The sequence below is a fragment of the Cervus elaphus genome, chromosome 11 (genome assembly GCF_910594005.1).
Source record: "Cervus elaphus chromosome 11, mCerEla1.1, whole genome shotgun sequence".
Lineage (NCBI taxonomy): Eukaryota > Metazoa > Chordata > Mammalia > Artiodactyla > Cervidae > Cervus > Cervus elaphus.
This window is the reverse complement of record NC_057825.1, coordinates 92,770,411-92,792,353: the sequence shown is the minus strand read 5'-3', so window position 1 is coordinate 92,792,353 and position 21,943 is coordinate 92,770,411. Positions and strand designations below refer to the sequence as shown.

At 38.4% G+C, this 21,943-nt stretch overlaps 1 protein-coding gene across 3 annotated transcripts in view; it reads left to right on the top strand.

The window, feature by feature from the left end:
• The first annotated feature begins 3,087 nt into the window (after positions 1–3,087).
• Positions 3,088–21,943, top strand: part of LOC122703892 (meiosis 1 associated protein) — a 90,753-nt gene continuing 71,897 nt past the window's right edge. For 2 of the 3 annotated variants that reach the window (XM_043918467.1, XM_043918469.1), the window contains exons 1-2: positions 3,172–3,423; positions 6,691–6,982. In XM_043918467.1, coding sequence (XP_043774402.1) covers positions 6,743–6,982 — 240 coding nt within the window. In that variant the 5' untranslated portion in view covers positions 3,172–3,423; positions 6,691–6,742. The other variant, XM_043918468.1, reaches the window with a different exon arrangement.

The following is a 21,943-nucleotide window of genomic DNA, read 5'->3' as shown; positions in this document are numbered from 1 at the left end:
TGGCTCCACCCCTTCAAGAAGAGACCAATGATTGGGCTAATTTTCTCCTCCCAAAGGGGTTGCGCGGAGGAGGCTGGACTAAGAGAAAAAACCCAACCCAGACAGAGGGAGAGCTACACCCAGGGTTAGGTGGGAGGTCTACCTCCGAACTGGGCTGGACTTGTCATTTCCAGAAGGAAATGGCAACCCACTCCAGTATTCTTGCCTGGAGGATCCCATGGACAGAGGAGCCTGGTGGGCTACAGTCCACGGGGTTGCGAAGAGTCGGAAACGACTGAGCGACTTCACTTCACTTCTTGTCATTTCCAGGACCCCCAGTGACAGATTTGCAAGGGCTCTGCAACCTAGAAGAAATAGACAAATTCTTAGAAATGTACAATCTTCTAAGAGTAAACAGGAAGAAATAGAAAACATGAACAGATGAAACAGATCAGTAATGAAACTGAATCAGTAATAAAACAATTCCTACAAAACATGAACAGATGAACAGATCAGTAATGAAACTGAATCAGTAATAAAACAACTCCTACAAAACAAAAGTCTAGGACCAAATGGCTTCATGCTACCAAACATTTAGAGAAGAGTTAACAGAAGTTTAGGACCAAATGGCTTCACAGGAGAATCTACCAAACATTTAGAGAAGAGTTAACAACTATGCTTTTCAAACTATTTCAAAAAAATTTCAGAGGAAGCAATGCTTTCAAACTCATTCTACAAAGCAGGCATCACCCTGATACCAAAACCAGACAAAGATATCACCAAAAGATGAGAAAATTATAGGCCAATATCACTGATGAACATAGATGCAAAAATCCTCAGTAAAATAATAGGAAACTGAATTCAACAAAACATTAAAAGGCTCACATGCCATGATCAAGTGGGATTCAATCCTCACAACTTAATCAATGTGATATACCAAATTCACAAATTGAAGAATAAAAATCATATGATCATCTCAATAGATGCAGAAAAAGTTTTAACAAAAGTAGACATCTATTCATGATAAAAACTCATCAAAATGAATATAGAGGGAACATATCTCAACATAATAAAGGCCATATAGGATAAGCCCACATCTATGTTTCAGTAAAGTTTCAGGATACAAAATTAATATACAGAAATCAGTTGCATTTCTATACACTAAGAACTATAGTAAGTCCACTACATATGAACACGTTCAGTTCCAGGAGCATGTTCATAAGTCCACTTTATTCATTCAGGAGACAGACAGATGGGCAACAGGGACATCAAAAAATGCTCAAGATTATTAATATCAGGGAAATGCAAATTGAAATCACAATGAGATGTCACCTCACATCTGTCACTATGGCTATTACCAAAAGGACAACAAATAACGTGTTGGCAAGGGTGTGGAGAAAAGGGAAGCCTCAGACACTGATGGTGGGAATTTAAATTGGTGCAGGCACTATGGAAAACAGTATGGAGATTCCTCGACAAATTATAAATAGAACCACCATAGGATTCAGGAATTCCACTCCTGCGTATTTGTCTGAAGAAAATGAAAACAGTAATTAGAAAAGATACATGCTTCTCTATGTTCACTACAGCATTATTTACAATAGCCAAGATATAGAAGCAACCCAAGAGCCCATCAATAGATGAATGGATAAAGAAAATGTGATATACATATATACACAAATATATCTGCACATATATGGGGTTTCCCAGGTGGCGCTAATGGTAAAGAACCTGCCTGCCAGTGCAGTAGATGTAAGAGACTTGGGTTTGATCCCTGGGTCAGGAATATTCCCCCTGGAGGAAGGCATGGCAACCACTCTAGTACTCTTGCCTGGAGAATCCCATGGACATAGGAGCCTAGAGGGCTACAGTTCATTGAGTCGCACAGAGTCAGACACAACTGAAGCGGTTTAGCACACACACACACAAGCATGCACATATATACAACAGAATACTGCTCAACCATTAAATTAATGAAATCTTGCCACTTGCAACAATATGGTTACACCTAGAGAGTGTTAGGCTAAGTGAAATGAGTCAGACAATTACAATATTTTATGATTTCACTTATATGTGGAACCTAAAATACAAAACAAGTGAACAGTCAACCATAACGAAACAGAGTATAGATAGAACAAACAGGGTTGCCAGAGGGTGGGGGGCGGGGAGAGGGGAGTATGGAATGAAATAGGTGAGGGAGAGTAACAGGTACAAACTTCTAGTTGCAAAATAAATTAGTTACAGGTATGAAATGTACAGTGTGGAAATATAGTCAGTGACTATGTAATATCTTTGTATAGTGACAAAAATAATGATGCATCATGATGTTCAGTTTGAAATGTATAGAAATATCAAATCACTATGTTGTCTAACAGGAACTAACACAATTTTAAAGGTCAATTATACTTCAAAAACACAGAAAAAAACTCATAGTAAAGAGATCAGATTTGTGGTTACCAGAGCCAGAGGCAAGTTGGAGTGGATGAAGGCAATCAAAAAGTACAAAATCCCAGTTATAGGGGGTATAGCTCAGTGGTAGAGCATTTGACTGCAAAATCCCAGTTATAAGTAAGTACTAGGGATATAATGTACAATGTAACTAACATTGCTATATGTTATATATGGAAGTTGTTAAAGAGAGTAAATCCTAAGAGGTCTCATCACAACAAAAAATGTATTTTTTTTTAATTTTTTAATTGTGTATCTCTGTGAGATGATGGATATTCAGTAAATTTATTGTGGCAAGCCTTTCGTGATGTATGTTAAGTTAAAGCATCATGCCGTACACCTTTAACGTATACAGTACTGGATGTCAATCACATATCTCAATAAAGTTGGAAGAAAAAGAGTGACGGACTCAATGAGTGAACCCAGGAATAAGATTGGGATACCGCTGGAGTTTCATGGGGTAGGAGTGGCTTGAGGAAGTGTCGGGTTTGGCATAATATTCTCAACACAAATCCGAAACTCTACCTAAGCGCCAAAGAAGGGCTGTTAACCCTGGTGCAGCCTTGAAGACCGCGATCCCAAAGAGCAGCCTCCAAAGGACCTGAGGAGGCGTCAGCAGTGAGCCGCCCGGCCTGAGGGGGGCGCCCTCCGAAGCGGTGGAGCACGCCGACGGCCGGAAGGGCCGGGCAGCCGGGTCTTTGCCTTCACGAAGTGGGGGTTCTCTGCAGGTGTGGGAACGGGGTAGAGGACCCAAAGCTGGGGGCAGCGTTGCCGACAGCGCTTCGCAGAAAAGGCTTGGGCCGAGCTCGGGCCTGCCCTCACGAGGGTGTCGGCAGGCAGACCGGTCAGCTGCCAGGGAAGCCTGACGCCCGGAGGCCCAGGTCAGACGCGTGTCTGAAGCCGCCTGCCGCTCGCGGTTCTGACAGGGCGGGCAGAGCCGAGTCTCCTCCTCTGCTGACCCTCCCGCGCCTGGGGGCTAGGCGCCAGTCAGGCCGGGTAGGTGCCCTGCTGACAGCCCAAGACACTTTGAGTGGGAAGGGGGGCAGGAAAATATATTAACTTCTTGTAAATCAATAGGAAACAGTGAAACCTTTGGGTCAAAGAAAAGGGGTTTAGTTTGGTTTGGTTTTTCTTACAAGGGTGGGGGAACGAAATTTGAGGGCGTACGAAAATGTTTTAAGTTTTTTTTCTTTTAAATGAGGGTTCATGAAAACAAAGGTGCTTAGGATCATGAAATTTTTAACGCAACCCAGTGGGAGGGAGAACCATTGACTCATAACACGTAAAGTGTTCAATATAGAAGTTACAGGCGCTTTTATAGGGGCTTATTAAAGGGTCCTAAGCTATTCAGACCTGAAGTTTGAGACCTAACGGATGAGTAGGGTTAAGGAGGGGACCACTCAAAAGAGAATATCCAGAGGCAGGATCCAGAGCAAGCAGCCAACCGCCTTGGGGAGGTGAAGGGGGCGGGCAAGGGCAAGAATGTGGAGCAGCGGAGGGGGTTGGCGGGGTGTCGCATGGCAGGATGACAGAGAGTTGGGAGGAGGATGCCTGCAGAATTTCGGATCCAGGGTAGAGATGTCAGATTTTGTTCCAAGTGTATGTGGAAGCCATTGAAGAGTTTTTTGGTAAGGGAGTAACTTGATGGCTTTTGGTGGTTCAAGGTGTAAACAGAGGAACCTCAAAGAGTGGGCATTCTTGTCAAAAGTGGAAAATATAGGATCACAAATAGTCAGATGCTGCTTAGAACCATGCCCAGACGCATTAGATGCATTAATTTATCGTGTGTGGTGATACAAGGAAGAAAGCTGCCTTTTACTTCATTTAAAGAATAGTATTGGAATTGTACAGTCTAAAAATGACTGTGGGGTGGGATGATGAATTGGGAGATTGGGATTGACATATATACACTATCGATACTATGTATACAGTAGATAAATATTGAGAACCTGATGTGAAGAGCAGACTCAGATGCTGGAAAAGATTGAGGGCAGGAGGAGAAGGGGATGACTCATGATGAGATGGTTGGATGGCACCACAGACTTAATGGACATGAGTTTGAGCAAACTCTGAGAGATAGTGGAGGACAGGGAAACCTGGCATACTGCAGTCCATGGGGTTGCAAAGAGTTGGACACAACTGAACAACAGGAATCTAGCACACTTGATCTAGCACACAAAAGAGTGTGTCTGACTCTTTTGCAACCCCCATGGACTGTATCCCACCAGGCTCCTCTGTCCATGGAATTTTCCAGGCAAGAATATTAGAGTGGGTTGCCATTTCCTTCTCGAGGGAATCTTTTCAACCCAGGGATTAAACCTACTCTCCTGCATTTGTTGTTCAGTCGCTAAGTTTGTCCAATACTTCGCGACCGCATGGACTGCAGCACCCCAGGCTCTGCTCAAACTCAAATCCGTTAAGTCGGTGATGCACCATCTCATCTTCTGTCAACCCTGTCTCCTCCTGCCCACAGTCTTCCTCAGCATCAGGTCTTTTTCAATGAGTCAGCTCCTCACATCAGGTGGCCAAAGTATTGGAGCTTCAGTTTTAGCGTCAGTCCTTCCAATGAATATTCAGGGTTGATTTCCTTGGCAGGTGGATTCTTTACCACTAAGCCACCTGGGAAGCCCATCTCTAAGAATAAAATTTAATAAAAGATGAGACCTTTAGGGAAAATTATGAAATTATAAAATCTGTAGATTCTTTTAGATTTTCTGTATGAACAATCAGTCATATCATCTTGGCAAACAGTGACAGTTTTATTTCTTCCATTGCACTGCTTTTTTTTTTTAATGTGCCAAGTTTATTTGTCTTGCCTTATTGCTACCTTCACTACTGTGTTGAAGTGATGGTAGCAGCCTCCTTGTCTTGGAGAACTTTCAGCACCAACATTAAGAACTGTATTTGCTTGTTTTTATAAACATTTTATCAGATTATTCCTATTGTCTACTCCTAGTTTACTGAGATTGACTCTTTATCATGTATGAATGTTGTTTTGCTGCATCTATTGAGATGATCATATAATATTTCTTATTTAATCTTTTAATGTGATAAATTACAGTGACTTTTTCTAATGTTATGTCAACCTTATGTTCTTGAGATAAACCCAGCTTGGTTATGATGTGTTATTCCTTTTATATATTGCTTTTTTCAATTTGCTTATATTTTGCTAAGGATTCTTACTTCTAAGTTCATGGATGAGATTGTCCTATAATTTTTTTCTTATAAAAAATTATCTGATTTTAGTATCAAAGGTTATGCTAACCTGCTAAAATGAGTGGTGTTCTCCTGTGCTCTGCAAGAATCTGTTTGAAATTCTTGATCTTTGAGAGTAATATGGAACTCCTCAGTGGAATTATGTGGTCCTGTAGTTTACTTCATGGGAACATATTTGACTACCAATTACATTTTTTCACTGGTTATAGACTATTTCTGGTTTTTAAATTTCTTTTTGATTTAGTGTCTGTTAAATATGATTTCCTAGAAATTTGTCCATTTTATTAAACTTACTGGTATAAAGTTGTTCATTATATCCTTTTGTAACCTTTTCCATGTTTGAGTATTTGTAATGATGTTCCCTTCTCATTGCTGGTGTTTGTTCCAAGTCTTCATTTGTTCTCCTTTCCAAATCTGAGCCCTGGGGATAAGTGTAAGTAGCCAGTAAAGAAAAAAGGCAGGGCTGTTGCAGGTAGAGAAAACAGCATGAGCAAACGCACTGAAGTTAACGGTATATTTAGTTTTATTTCAGTGAAAAGTTTGAGGTAAAGAATAGCCTCCAATAAGACTGAAGAGCAAGTCATAAAGGGTTTTGAGTGAGTCTTGGAGGGTGAAAATGTAGTTATATTTTCACTTTTAAGAATTACTATGTACAAAACAAACACTTTGCTAAGCTCTGATATATAGAGTTGGTAATTTCTCTGTCCTTGGGAAGCTCGCAATACAGTGGGAGAGGCAGTCATAGAGACAAATTATACTATAGTACAATGCCAGTAAAGAAACAAAGTTCATGAAGGCAGATGGCTTACTTTGAGGCTAGAGTTTGACTTTTTTGATTAGTTCCAGTCAACATTGCTAATCATCCTCAGCCTTACATTACAGGCAAACATCTAGATACCTTGGCAGCTGTTAAGATTAGGATAGCCTAGAGAAACTTGAGTCATCACCTGGTTTGCCTTCTTTCTAGGCTTAGTCCCCTAGATCTGTGTTCATTGTTTCAACCTTCAGTTTTATGAAAACCAGTGATTTCTCTTTTCTTTCTTACAGGTGTAGAGAATATCTCAGTGGTACCTACAGTTCCACCTCTGGTCTGGCTGCCATGTATCATGGGCAAATAGCTAGTAAAAGGCCCTCTAATCCCACACAGATGTACCAGCAACCTCCAAGGCTTCTCATTGTGCATATTGCTCTACCATCCTGGGCTGACGTCTGCTCCAATCTCTGTGAGGCTCTGCAGAACTTTTTCTCTCTAGCCTGCAGCTTGATGGGCCCCAGCCGCATCCCTCTTTTCAGCTTATACATTGTACAAAATCAGCACGAGTGCATCCTCCCTTTTGTGGTAAGTATATCTATCCTTGTTTATTTTATCCTGAAAGCAGAGGTGAGAGTTCTGGAACAGAGATCAGTTATTATTACTTACAGCAATAACTGTGCCCATTCCCCATACCCATGACCCACAGGCAACACAATGAGAGCCTCATGTCATCCTATACACAGGGGATTTGTACTGAAGGAAAAGAACCCCAAAATTATTAGTGAAAGTGAAGTCACTCAGTCATGTCCGACTCTTTGCGACCCCATGGACTGTAGCCTACCAGGCTCCTCAGTCCATGGGATTTTCCAGGCAAGAATACTGGAGTGGGTTGCCATTTCCTTCTCCAGGGGATCTTCCCGACCCAGGGATCAAACCCGGGTCTCCCGCATTGTAGGCAGATGCTTTACCGTCTGAGCCACCAGGGAATCCCCAAAAATTATTAATATGAGAGTGTAAATAAGCTACATCTTGCCCCCCACCTCCACTCCTGAGAGAGAGAAACCTTGGCATTTACAGTTCTTTGGAATGTAAGCAACTGACCTCTCTCATCCCCCTTTGAAATGTAAGCACAAGGAAATAAATCTCTGAATTTCTTCAGAAGTCTCTGGCTACTCTACCACCCTTTAATTTCCAAAACTTGTCCTTTGACCCAGGTTCTAGTTTTTTGCTCAGGAAGCCCCATCTGTGCAGAAACATGAAAATATTTTTTACACAGGACTCAGGTGAAACGCCCCCTAGTTTCAGAATGGGCTAAGGGCAATGGTTTTACCAAGCTCCCTCACACTTAGATAACTCTTTTCCTCCTCAAACAAACCCAATTTTTTACTTCCTCCCCTTTACAAAGCTCAGAGTCTTAGGGATGGGAAAGACTTCAGAGGTTCTAGTAAATCCCCTTAAGCAGCCTTGCTGTTGGGATACTCAGAAAAGACCCAGTGGAAAGCCAGGACTTTGATTCCTACCTAGTGTGAATAAGACTTCCTCCCACATAGTGTCCATGAAGCCATATGGTAGCCTGGACTCCCTGCAACCTATTCAACTTTAACAGGGTAACTATCTCACCCCCTCCCTATTGAGGTGATATTGGAGGCAGCAGAGTGGAGGCCATGTGGAGAGTGGCAGTGAGGCATCTTTTTACTTCCAAGGCAGAGTGGTGTCAGTGAAAGCCTAGTGGGAAGCCAGAAGTTACAGGACTTTCTTCCTAGTGAAATGTGTAATGGTAATGAAGCTTCTCTATTCCCAGGGTGTCAGTGGGGGGCATATGAGGAACCTGAGCTTCCACCCCCACCCAGAGATAACCAGACACTCTCCCTTCTGGGATATAATTAGAGACCAAATAGAGTCACACCCAACCTGGCGATAATTATGTGGAAACCACTTCCTTCACTGGTGCAGTGACAAAAAAGTCCTGCTAAAACAGAAGATTTAAATAGGATTCATTCTTACAGCATAATACCCAAAGTGTCCAGAATACAATTTTAAAAAAATCCCATGATTATCAGGGAACAGGAAAATCCAAACTTAAATGAGACAAGAAACATTGAGATAACACAGATGTTAGAATTATCTGAAAAGGATTTCAAAGCAGCCATCATAAAAATGTTTCAACAAGCACTTATGAATATGCTTAAATGGAAAAATATAAAGTCTCACCAAAGAAACAGAAATATAAAGAAAAACCAGATAAAAATTTTAGAACTGGAAAATGCAATACTCAATTTTAAAAACAAAAATCTACTATAGATAGGCTCAACAGCAAAATGAAGAAGACAAAGGAACTTGAAAACAGAATAGAAATTACCCAATCTGAGTAACAGAGAGAAAAGAAACTTAAAAAAAATTTACGAAGCCTCAGGGATCTGTGAGACTATAACAAAAAGCTAATATATCATCACAGTCCAAGAGGAAAGGGAAAGGAGGGTGGGACTAGAAAAATATTTTAAAAAGTAATCACTGAAAATTTCCCAAATTTGGCAAGAGTTATAAATCTAAAGATTCAAGAGGCTGCAGAAATCCATTCTAAGACACATAATTAAAATCCTTAAAACAAAGACAAAGAAAAATTCTTGACAGCAGGACACTTACAGCTTACCTATAAGGGAGAAACAATTCAAGTAATAGATTTTTTTCATTAGAAACCATGAAGGCCAGAGGAAGTGTCACATTTTTCAAATGCTGAAAGAAAAGAAGAACTGCTAACGTAGAACTCTATCCAGTAAAAATATCCTTAAGGAATGATTCAGAAATCAAGATATTCTCAGATGAAGGAAAGCTAAGAGTTTGTCACCAACAGACCTACCTTAACAGAATTACTTAAGGGAGTTCTTGAAACAAAAAGGAAATTATAAAGGCTCTTGGAATATCCAGAAGGAAGAAAAAGTAGAAAGAATTAAAATATAGATAAATATAATAGATTTTCTATAGACTCTTCTAAATTATATTTGATAATTGAAAGAAAAATTATAGCATTGTCTGATATGGTTGTTAGTGTATATAGAAGAACTACTTAGGATAATTACATTATAAACGGGAGGATAAAAGGACTTAAGAAAATTAAGGTTCTTACACTTCATTCAAAATGATAAAATATTGACAATAGTATACTGTGATAAAGATGTATGTATAATGTAACACTTAAAACAGCCACTTAAAAAAACCAGGAGATGCTAGAGATGCGGATTTGATTGCTAGGTTGGGAAGATCCCCTGGAGTAGAAAGTGGCAGTCCCTCACCAGTATTCTTGCCTGGAAAATTCCAAGGATAGAGGAACCTGGTGGGCTACAGTCCATGGGGCTGAACAAGTCAGACATGACTGAGCAACTGAGCGTGCACACACAGACACACAGAGTGATAAAAGAGTCACAGAACAAGAATAAATAATCCTAAAATTTATAGGGAATCCAAAGGCCCAGGATTGTCAAAGCAGTCCTGAGGAAAAAGAACAAAACTGGAGGCATAACCACCCCCGCCCCCAGCCAGGATTTCAGACAATATTACAAAACTACAGGAATCAAAACAGCATGGGGGCTCCCTGGCAGTCCAGTGGTTAAGACTCCACGCTCCCACTGGAGGGGGCATGGGAAAATCCCACATGCCACATGGTGTAGACAAAAAAAAGCATGGCACTGGCACAAAAACAGACATATGGATTGCTGCTGCTGCTGCTGCTAAGTCACATCAGTCGTGTCCGACTCTGTGTGACCCCACAGATAGCAGCCCACCAGGCTCCTGAGTCCCTGGGATTCTCCAGGCAAGAACACTGGAGTGGGTTGCCATTTCCTTCTCCAATACATGCATATGGATTAATGGAACAGAATAGAGAGCTAAGAAATAAGCCCACACACCTGCAGGCAATTAATCTTTAAAAAGGAAGCAAGAAGATACAATGAAGCAAAGACTGTGTCTTCAGCAAGTGGTTTTGGAAAAGCTGGACAGCCAGGTTTAAACCAATGAAGTTAGAACACTCCCTCACACCATATATAAAAATAAACTCAAAATAGCTTAAAGACTTAAATATGAAGCATGGCAGCATAAAACTCCTAGAAGAGAACATAGGCAAAACATTCTCTGAAGTAAATTGCAGCCATGTTTTCTTAGGTCAGTCTCCCAAAGCAAAAGAAATAAGGGCAAAAACAAACAAAGGAGACCTAATCAAACTAGGAAACCATAAACAAAATGAAAAGACAATCTACAAAATGGCAGAAACTGGAAATTATGTGATTGACAAGGGCTTAATGTCCAAAGTATACAAACAGCTCAATATCAAACATTTCTATAAAAAAAATGAAAAATGGGCAAAAGACCTAAGTAGACATTTCTCCAAAGAAGGCATATAGATGATGAAGAAGTACAGGAAAAGATGCTCGATAATGCTAATTATTAGAGAAATGCAAATACTAATGACTGCAGTGAGGTATCACCTCACACCAGTCAGAATGGCCATCATCAAAAAATCTACGAGTAATAAATGCCTGAGAGGCTGTGGAGAAGAAGGAACCCTCCTACACTTTGGTGGGAATGTAAATTGGTGCAGCCACTATAGAGAACAGTATGGAGGTTCTTTAAAAAACTAAAAATAGTTACCATATGATTTGGCCATCGCACTACTGTATAGCTAGGGAACTATGTTCAATATCTGATTCACTTTGCTATACACCTGAATCTAACACAACATTGTATAGCAACTATAATTTTTTTTAAAAATTTCCAAAAGAAAAAGAAAGTCAATCCAGCAAGAAGAAAACGATCTTTTTTTTTTTAATACTTGTTTATTTTTGGCTTCATTGCTGCTCATGGACTTTCCCTAGTTGCAGCAAGCAGGGACTGCGCTCTAGTTGCAGCACACAGGCTTCTCGTTGTGGTGGCTTCTCTTGTTGTGGAGCACAGACTCGAGGCTCACAGGCTCTAGAATGCGGGCTCAGTACGGGCTTGGTTACCCAATGGCAGGCAGAATCTTCCCAGATCAGGGATCAAACCTATGTTCCTGGCATTGGCAGGCAGACTCTTGACCATTGGGCCGCCAGGAAAGTCCAAGAAGACAGCAATCTCAAATCTGTACCCACTAAACAGCAGAGCTGCAAATGTCTATTAACTCGTGAATGACTAAACAAACTGTAAAATTCTCACTCCATAAAACTGGAGTTTCGTACAAGCACACTGAGGACAGAGTGAAGGTGATAGTGATGTTTACAGCCACATGACCCATAAGACAAATATGTTCTTCTGCTGTGCCATTTTCCTTGTGCATGTCTGTCCCATGACCACATTTGGCTGTTATATCTATCTTCTGTCGGGCAACAGGGGTAGAGAAAAGTTGAGATTGGTCTGGAAGGGCAAATAGAAAATATCCAGCATAGGAAGCTTCTGGGAGATGAGCTTATGTCCCAAACAAAGGTAAAAGGATTTTTATTTCCTTCTTCTAGTGACTGTGTTCTATGCCTCTGGTACTCAGTACATTTGTCTCTAGGTGAATCCCTTGATCCCTTAATCACTCTGTTAGGAAAGACAGACAGTTCTAGACTAAAAACCACTGACTAGTAATTCAGGAAAAATTGGAAGTCAGAATTTCCTTCCAGAAGATCAATGAGTTCACCCATGGTCAAAAGCTCAAGAAGATCACTGAAACGATGCCATCACCTCATGTATCCCTGTGTGCGTGCTCATGTGCAGTTGTGTCTGACTCTTTTGCAACCCCATGAACTGTAGCCCACCAGGCTTTTCTGACCATGGGATTTCCTAGGCAAGAATACTAGAATGGGTTGCCATTTACTCCTCCAGGAATCATTTCCAACGAGGAATCAAACCCATGTCTCCTGCGATTTTCCTGCATTGGCAGGCGGATTCTTTACCACTGGGCCACCTGAGAAGCTCACCTTATGTATAGAAGAGTCCCATCTTTGTTTAAATCCATTTTCTCTGACCTATCTAAGTATCTGACATTTTCTATCTGCAGAGTTAGCTCAAAATATAAATGGAGAAAGAGAGCAGGTAGGGAGTCTTGGCTATGTTGAACACTTCAATTTATCTCCTCACATTTGATTTATAAATATAATAAAATAATTCTGAACTTTTCATGAGGAATCTTGACCAAGGATTCATAATTAAAATATTAGAATTCCTTTCATATCCATTGTGCTCTTAATATAAATAAATTCTAAAATGATTAATCTCTCAAAGAGTTTCAGAAGAATTCCATTACTGTGATGATTTTATCAATTCTTTTAGTTTTTTTTTGAGAGCAAAGAAGTTATTTAAATCATATAAGATCTACAATGGTATTTGAAGATCAGTAGTGCTGTAATTTGGCTATGACATTTATTTTCTTATCCTTACTAGCTGATCTTCAATAGAATCATTTAAAAGTGGCAAATAATGGGAATGTATTATATAAAGTAACATAAAGATAAACTCCAATACAGATAATATGCTGCTGCTGTTTAGTCGCTAGGTTGCTGTTTAGTCCCCAAGGACTATAGTCCAGTAGGCTCCTCTGTCCATGGGATTTTCCAGGCAAGAATACTGGAGTGGGTTGCCATTTCCTTCTTCAGAGGATCTTTCTGACCCAGGGATCAAACCTGCATCTCCTACATTTGAGACAGATTCTTCAGAACTGAGCCACCTGGGAAGCCCAAAGATAATATATAAACTATAATTGAGGAGAGTGGGAAGAGTAAGAAAAGGAAATGTACAAACTTTATCATTGTATAGTGGAGATTTTCATTGCTCATTAATGGATATTGATAAAGAAATAACTTACACGAATTATATAAACATGAAATTATAAAGACAACCACTAGAACAAATACAAACCTTTCTAATTATGACAGAAAAAACATAATAGAGCAAACAAATTTACACAGTATAGTGATTTTTCAAAATTTATGAAAACAGTATATAGCTTAAAATAATATTACTGAAAATAACTATATCTGTAACATTAATAAATGTGTCCTAAACTTACCTATTAAAACATTTAAAAAACACAGATTTGATTACAAAACAAAATTCTGTATTCAAGAGACTGTAACAAAGTGATTCAGAAAAGTTGAAAATAAAAGGAAGGGCAAAGGTATACTAAGCAAGTGTACCCCTAGAAAAAAAACCATGATTTTAATATCAGACATCATTGAATTTGGAGCAGAAAGCACTAAACAAGACTAAGTATGGCACTATAGTATCGACACAAAGCAGGGAAGAGTCGAGAATTACCAAGTGACGCATAAGAAATATATTCAATACAGAGGGCTTGCTGGAGGGGGAGTCTATTAAAAATATAACAATTTTGAATATCAACTACCAAATAATATAGTATCAACATTTTAAAAAGAAATATATGTATAAAAAAATCTGCACCTTCCTGAAGTGCTTATGGAATATTCACAAAAGTTGACAGTATGTTAAGCCACAACACAAACCCAAAAACTTAGATGAATTCTAAAAGCTACAAATAGATCAGTCAACATTCCCTGAACACAGTGCAGTAAAACTGGAAATAAGTAGCAGGCACAGAGAACAAAAAGTCTCTACCACCTGGAAATTTTTGTGCTGTTTAATAGCTGTTGAGTCAAAGAGGAAATTCAGGCAAAAATTGTAGTGTATCTAGAAAATAATAATAATGAAACACTATGTATCAAAACATATGTGATACAAAAAAGGCAATGCTAAGAGAAAAAATCATCTTTAAACTATGTTTTATTATTTTAAATTTTATTAGTAAACAAAAACTGAAATGAAGCAAGGAACTCAAGAAGAAAAGAAAAAACAAGCTTAAGGAAAGCTGAAAGAAAAAAAATAAAGATAAAAGCAAAGAGTAATGAATATGAAAATAGAAAATGGTAGGACAAATGAATAAATCTAAATTTGTTCTTCGGGGGGAAAATAGGAAATATAGATCAATGATTATTAGTTAACTTAGCTTTAGGAAAAGAGCAGTGGGAAAGGCATGTATATACAAAATAAGGTAAAAACAAAGTAACCATAGATACACTTGTGTGAAATACATAATTCTCCATGAAAATATAATTACCAAAAGTGAATTCACAAGAGATAGAAACTCACCATTTCCCATAAAAGGAATGGGAAAGTTATCAAAGAACTACCCTCCCCCAAAATAAAGTACTGGAACTGAATAGTTTTACAGGGGAATAATACCAAACTTTTAAAGAACAGATCTTTACATTTTTTAAACTGTTTTATACTGCAGAAAGAAAAAATATCCTTCCAGATTCTTTTTATGAAAATAACATAATATTGATCTTAAAATGCAACAAATATTGCAAAGAAAGAAAAACTACAAATCCATCTCACCCAAAATCCCAGCTAAAGTATTAGCAGTAGAATCCAACTTGTATTTAAAAAATCATCTACAAGAATGCAGAGAAGGTGCAATATTGAAATCTATTAATATAGTTTACTATGTTAATATATCTAATAAAAATTTGATAGTGTTTTTTCCATAGGTACTAAGAAAAAGGTATTTAATAAAAGGCAATATCCAATCATTAAAAAAAAAACTTAAAAACTAGAAATGGGTGGCTATTCCCATAGTGTCTGTCTATGACAACTCAAAAACGAGACCTTACTTAATGAAAGACATTGAATATATTCCTGTGTAAGTTAAATTTACTATCATCACTGTTATCTAACAGTATTCGAGAGATTTTCACTTATATAATCACACACATAAAACAAAGTTAGAATATAGAAATAAGGAAGTGAGGGACTTAGCTGGCAGTCCAGTGGTTAAGACTCCATGCTTCCACTGCAGGAGGTGTGAGTTTGATCCCTGGTTGAGGAACTAAGACCCCACATCCAACACGGAGCGGCTAAAAAAGAGAAAGAAAGAAGGGAGGGAAAGAGAGGGGAGGGAGGCTCAAGAGGGAGTTGATACGTGTATAATAATGGCTGATTTGCATTGTTGTACAGCAGAAACAACATTGTAAAACAGTTTTCCCTCAATTAAAACTCAATTTAAAAAAGAAGAGAGAGATAAAATGATTATTATTTGCAGATTAATGATAATGTATCTTCAAAACCCAAAAGAATTATCTAGAAAATTATTTCAAACAACAAAAGAATTCATGACAATGGTCAGATATAAATATTAATACAGATAATAGTACCCTTTCCCCTTCATGGATCACAGCCTTGTCTTGAATAAGGGGCTTGTGTAACTCAATGAAACTATGAGCCATGCTGTGTAGGGCCACCCAAGACAGACAGGTCATAATGGAGAGTTATGATCTACTGGAGGAGGGAATGGCAAACCAAAATCCAGTATTCTTAAATGAACAGTGCAAAGAAGTAGAAGGAAGCAATAGAATGGGAAAGACTAGAGATCTCTTCAAGAAAATTGGAGATATCAAGGGAACATTTCATGCAATGATGGTCTGGTAATAAGGATGGAATAAAGGACAGAAATGGTAAGAACCTAACAGAAACAGAAGCAACTAAAAAGAAGTGGCAAGAATACACAGAACTATACAAAAAAGGTCTTAATGACCCAGATAACCACAATGGTGTAGTCACTCACCTAGAGCCTGACATCCTGGAGTCTGAAGTCAGGTGGGCCTTAGGAAGCATTACAGCAAAGACTAGTGGAGGGGACAGAGTGCCAGCTGAGCTATTTAAAATCCTAAAAGATGATGATGTTAAAGTGCTGCGCTCAATATATCAGCAAATTTGGAAAACTCAGCGGTGGCCGCAGGACCAGAAAAGGTCAGTTTTCATTCCAGTCTCAGAAGGGCAGTGCCAAATAATGTACAAACTGCCGTACAGTAGCGCTCTTTCACATGCTAGTAACGTTATGTTCAAAATCCTTCAAGTGACGCTTCAGCAGTATGTGAACCGAGAATTTCCAAATGTATAAGCTTTGTTTAGAAAAGACAGAGGAACCAGAAATCAAATTGCCAACATTTGTTGGATCATAGAGAAAGCAAAGGAATCCAGAAAAACATCTACTTCTGCTTCAGTGACCACACTAAAGCCTTGACTGTGTGAATCACAAACTGGAAAATTCTTAAAGAGATGGGAATACCCGACCACCTTATCTGTATCCGCTGAAATCTGTATGTGGGTCAAGAAGCAACAGTTAGAACCTTACATGGAACAACTGACTGGTTTAAAATTGGGGAAGGAGTATGACAAGGCTGTATATTATTACCCTGTTTATTTAACTTATATGAGGAGTACTTCACGCAAAATGCACAAGCTGGAATCAGGATTACTGGGAGAAATATCAACAACCTCAGATACACAGATGGTACCACTGTAATGGCAGAAAGTGAAGATGAACTAAAGAGCCTCTTGATGAGGGTGCAATAGGAGAGTGAAAAAGCTGGCTTAACATTCAACATTCAAGAAATGAAGATCATGGCATCCAGTCCCAACACTTCATGGCAAATAGATGGGGGAGAAAATGAAAGCTTTTTTCAGTGACAGATTTTCTTTTCTTGGCTCCAGAATCACTGAGGATCGTGACTGCAGCCATGAAATTAAGAGATGCTTGCTCCTTGGAAGAAAATCTGTGACAATCCTAGACAGCATATTTAAAAGCAAAAACATTGCTTTGCAGAAAAAAATCCATATAGTCAAAGCTATGCTTTTTCCACTAGTCATGTACAGATATGAAAGTTGGACCATAAAGGCTGAGGGTGGAAGAATTGATGCTTTCAAATTGTGGTGCTGGAGAAGACTCTTGAGAGTCCCTTGGATAGTGATAGCTTATAGTGAACGGTGTCAGATTCATAATCTCTGAAGAAGATTTAGCTTCAGGATCGGGAACCAGGCTTGATCACTCAAGTACTTTTGTGTAGCAGAGTTTTATTAAAGTATGAAAAAAGACAGAGAAAGCTTCTGACACAGGCATCAGAAGGGGGATGGAAAATGCCCCCTTGCTAGTCTTAGTGAGGGAATTAAATACTTTTTAAATTGGTTATTACAGGGAGGGGGGATTGGGATGGGGAACACATGTAAATCCATGGCTAACTCATGTCAATGTATGGCAAAAACCACTATAATATTGTAAAGTAACTAGCCTCCAACTAATAAAAATAAATGGGAAAAAAAAGAAGGCCAATAAATAAATAAATAAATTGGTTATTACAATAAATCAAAAGAATGTCTCAAGGTTGTAAAGATCTTACTAGAATCACTCCCACAATTTACATTTTAAGATAACAAGATTCACTTCAGTCAGTTCAGTCAGTCAGTCATGTCCGACTCTTTGCAGTCCCATGGACTGCAGCGTGCCAGGCCTCCCTGTTCATCACCAACTCCCAGAGTTTATTCAAACTCATGTCCATTAAGTCGGTAATCCCATCCAACCATCTCATCCTCTTTCGTTCCCTTCTCCTCCCGCTTTCAATCGTTGATCTTTTCAAATGAGTAAGCTCTTCGCATCAGGTGGCCAAAATATTGGAGTTTCAGCTTCAACATCAGTCCTTTCAAATGAATATTGAAGACTGATTTCCTTTAGGATGGGCTGGATCTCCTTGCGGTCCAAGGGACTCTCAAGAATCTTCGCCAACGCCACAGTTCAAAAGCATCAATTCTTTGGCACTTAGCTTTCTTTATAGTCCAACTCTCACATCCATACATGACTACTGGGAAAACTATATCCTTGACTAGACAGACCTTTGTTAGCAAAGTAATATCTCTGCTTTTTAATGTGCTGTCTAGGTTGGTCATAACTTTTCTTCCAAGGAGAAAGCATCTTTTAATTTCATGGCTGCAGTCACCATCTGCAGTGATTTTGGAGCACCCCCAAAAATAAAGGCTGCCACTATTTCCACTGTTTCCCCATCTATTTGCCATGAAGTGATGGGACCAGATGCCATGATCTTAGTTTTCTAACTGTTGGGTTTTAAGCCAACATTTTCACTCTTCTCTTTCACTTTCATCTAGAGGCTCTTTAGTTCTTTGCTTTCTGCCATAAGGGTGGTGTCATCTGCACATCTGAGGTTATTGCTGTTTCTCCCGGCAGTCTTGATTCCAGCTTGTGCTTCTTCCAGCCCGATGTTTCCCATGATGTACTCTGCATATAAGTTAAATAAGCAGGGTGACAATATACAGCCTTGACGTACTCCTTTTCCTGTTTGGAACCAGTCTGTTATTCCATGTCCAGTTCTAACTGTTGCTTCCTGACCTGCATACACGTTTCTCAAGAGGCAGGTCAGGTGGTCTGATATTCCTGTCCCTTTCAGAATTTTCCGCAGTTTATTGTGATCCACACAGTCAAAGGCTTTGGCATAGTCAATAAAGCAGAAATAGATGTTTTTGTGGAACTCTCTTGCTTTTTCGATGATCCAGCGGATGTTGGCAATTTGATCTCTGGTTCCTCTGCCTTTTCTAAAACCAGCTTGAACACGTGGAAGTTCATGGTTCATGTGTTGCTGAAACCTGGCTTGGAGAATTTTGAGCATTACTTTACTAGTGTGTTAGATGAGTGTGATTGTGCGGTAGTTTGAGTATTCTTTGGCATTGCCTTTCCTAGGGATTGGAATGAAAACCGACCTTTTCCAATAAGGTCCTACCTATATAGGCCCTTCAGGGTCACTTCAGTAAAGAAAAGATGCTTGTCTGCAATCAGGTCAAGGAGTCAACTTGTAAGAGTCCTGACTGTCCTCACTCTCCGTCACAAAAACTTGTTCTCAGGAAGTAGTTTAACCTAATACGATTCTAGATCAACATTACATCTCCTAAGAATATATACATTTTGAATAAATGTGGAATTAAAATTTGTGACACTGTTTGAAGGAATGCCAAGCATCAATAGCAGGTGGGGGTGGGGTGGGGAGAAATTATATTTGGGATGAAGGAACTTTCCTGATCAAAGAGCAGAATTAAGCAATATTTGCAAAACACACATAAAATTCATGAGCATGTTACTTTGCTTACTTGCGCCTCTTCATGAATCTCTGGGGAAAACAGAAGAAATAGGATATAATTTTTACACAAAGAGACCTTGTAATCTAGATAGGAAGATAAGAAACCTACTCAAGAAGGAAATGAGAACAAATGAGGCCAGTAGCCTTTAAGTATTTCTTTTCATGTACTCCCTAAAAGAGTATGAAAAATGATATACTCTATTATATATTATGTTGACATCTAGATTTTAAAATTCTAAGTGTAAGTAGTTGCTAAGGATATATAACTTCCAGTATATTTAAATATCAATATTTAAAAATAACACTATAACACCACTCTTATTAATCTAAATATTAATATTATAGGAATTTGATACTCTCATTTTTCAATTTTAAAAGTACATGAGCAAGCTCTTTTTTCTTTTTAACAGATGGAAATTAATATTATTCATTTTCTCCTTGAATTCATATTTCCATTTCAACTTCCCATAGTTTTATCATAATGTAATAGGACTTTCTGGTTGGCAGTCTTTTATTGATTATCTTATCATATTTCTCTGCATCAAAAATATATGTCATCAGATTTTAAAATTTCCTATGACCATAGGCTCTAAAGAGTTATCTAGATTGAACTATTTTTAAAATTACTGTTCATATAAATTGATCAAAACAACATATATATTATCTATTTTGATAATTATTGGCATTAAGGATAAAATTTAATTAGAAATGTGTCTCAATGGTGAACACATTGGGTTCTTTTTTTAATTAGTTAAGGTATGTGTGAATAAGTAAATTATTGATTAAATGGCACAATATTCAGTATTTTTTTTCTTTTATTTTTTATTTATTTATTTATTTATTTTTAACATTCAGTATTAATCCTATTCCTATTTTCTAGGAGGTTTCTAGTGCTGAGAAACCTCATCCTGATAAATACAGATGTCAAACGAACTGTCAAATTCATTCTGAGTTATATGCCAGAAATTACATATGGATATGTATGGATACATACTCAATATGTATCCATACATATCCATACATATCCATATGTATGTATCCATTTACTTTAATGGATCATTAAAATAAAGTTCTTTTAATGATCTATTAGCTGCCACTCAATTTAGTCTTCCTTCAGTTTTGTTAAAATTGGAGATTACCCGGTTGCAAAAGATTTTTAACCCAATCATCAAGTCATTTTCTTTCTTAGACACTAATGTCAATATTTTGAATTATTCCTTTGTTTGGTGCCCCTGGAAGTTTTAAAAACCACATAGCAGTTCATCACAGTAAAATTTATAGTGGGTGAAAGATAAGTTCCTCTCAACTCTTCCTTTTTATTTTGGGTTTTCTTTGTGAAGTGGAAGACAAGTAATTGTTAAAGGGATGGTAGGAATGAAGAAGGAGCCTGACACCCTCATCATAGGCATAATTATGGAAGTTTTAGAAGAGAATACAGTAGAAATGGAAGATCTATATAACAATTCTTGAAAATTGTATATTCCTATGTACCCCAGGAACTCTTATAGCCCTAGTGGTATGTGTATCACAGTTGGAAGAGACTTACAGACTATCAATACTTTAGAAATTTAGAAAGAGTTGTTGGAAAGGGGGTGAGACGGAGCTCAGAATTTAAAGGCTAAGGTTTGTAAGAAGAGTACGGTATTTTAGGTGTATGTGTGTGTGTTTGTTGGGGGGCTGATGGAGAGGCTGAAAGTTCAATACAAGTATCTATGGAGGTTGCAAGTGAATGTAATGCCAGAGAGAAAGAAGGAATATGCCTGATAAGAGTAGAGGATGCTTGTTGAAGAGTAGTGGACAGTTTATGAATAAAGAAGTACTAGTCTTGGTTCAACTTTTAGATCCAAATGCAACTTGAGTTCCTAACCTCTCTCTTCTTCTTGACTATGAGTCCTTAAGCTAAAATTTATTCAACCAGAAGATGAGGACAATATAAATCCTTATCTTAAAGAATATTAAATGACTTAATTCATGGCACACAGTATGTACTCAGTGTTAACTGTTTATTATTTTTTTTTATCATGGTGATCAAACCCTAAAAACACTTAAAACATTGCTGATTAAACAGAAGGGATTTGTATGGAGTTAATGGGCCTATTCTACAACTGATAAAAATAAGTGAAGAAAATATACTGTTTATGTAAATGACATAGGTCCATCCATTCACTCATCCAGTTAAAAAATTTATTATTATGTGCTTATGATGTGCATGCGTGCATGCATGCTAAGTTGTTTCAGTCATGTCCAACTCTTTGTGACTTTATGGACCGCAGTCCCCCAGGCTCCTCTGTCCATGGGATTCTCCAGGCAAGAACACAGGAGTGGGTTGTCATGCTCCCCTCCGGGGAATCTTCCCAAAGCAGGAATAGAACTAGCGTCTTTTTTGTCTCCAGCATTGGTAGGCGAGTTCTTTACCACTAGCACCACCTGGGAAGCCCACTTATGATGTACTACATACCTTAAAAAAAAATACAATTCCCACTCACTACTAACTTTACAACAAGTGAGATAAATAGCCTCAGAATACAAATGGATAAGAGCCACACGAGAATGACATTTTTCCGCAGTATACTGACCAGTTATTGTCTATCTCACTAGAATA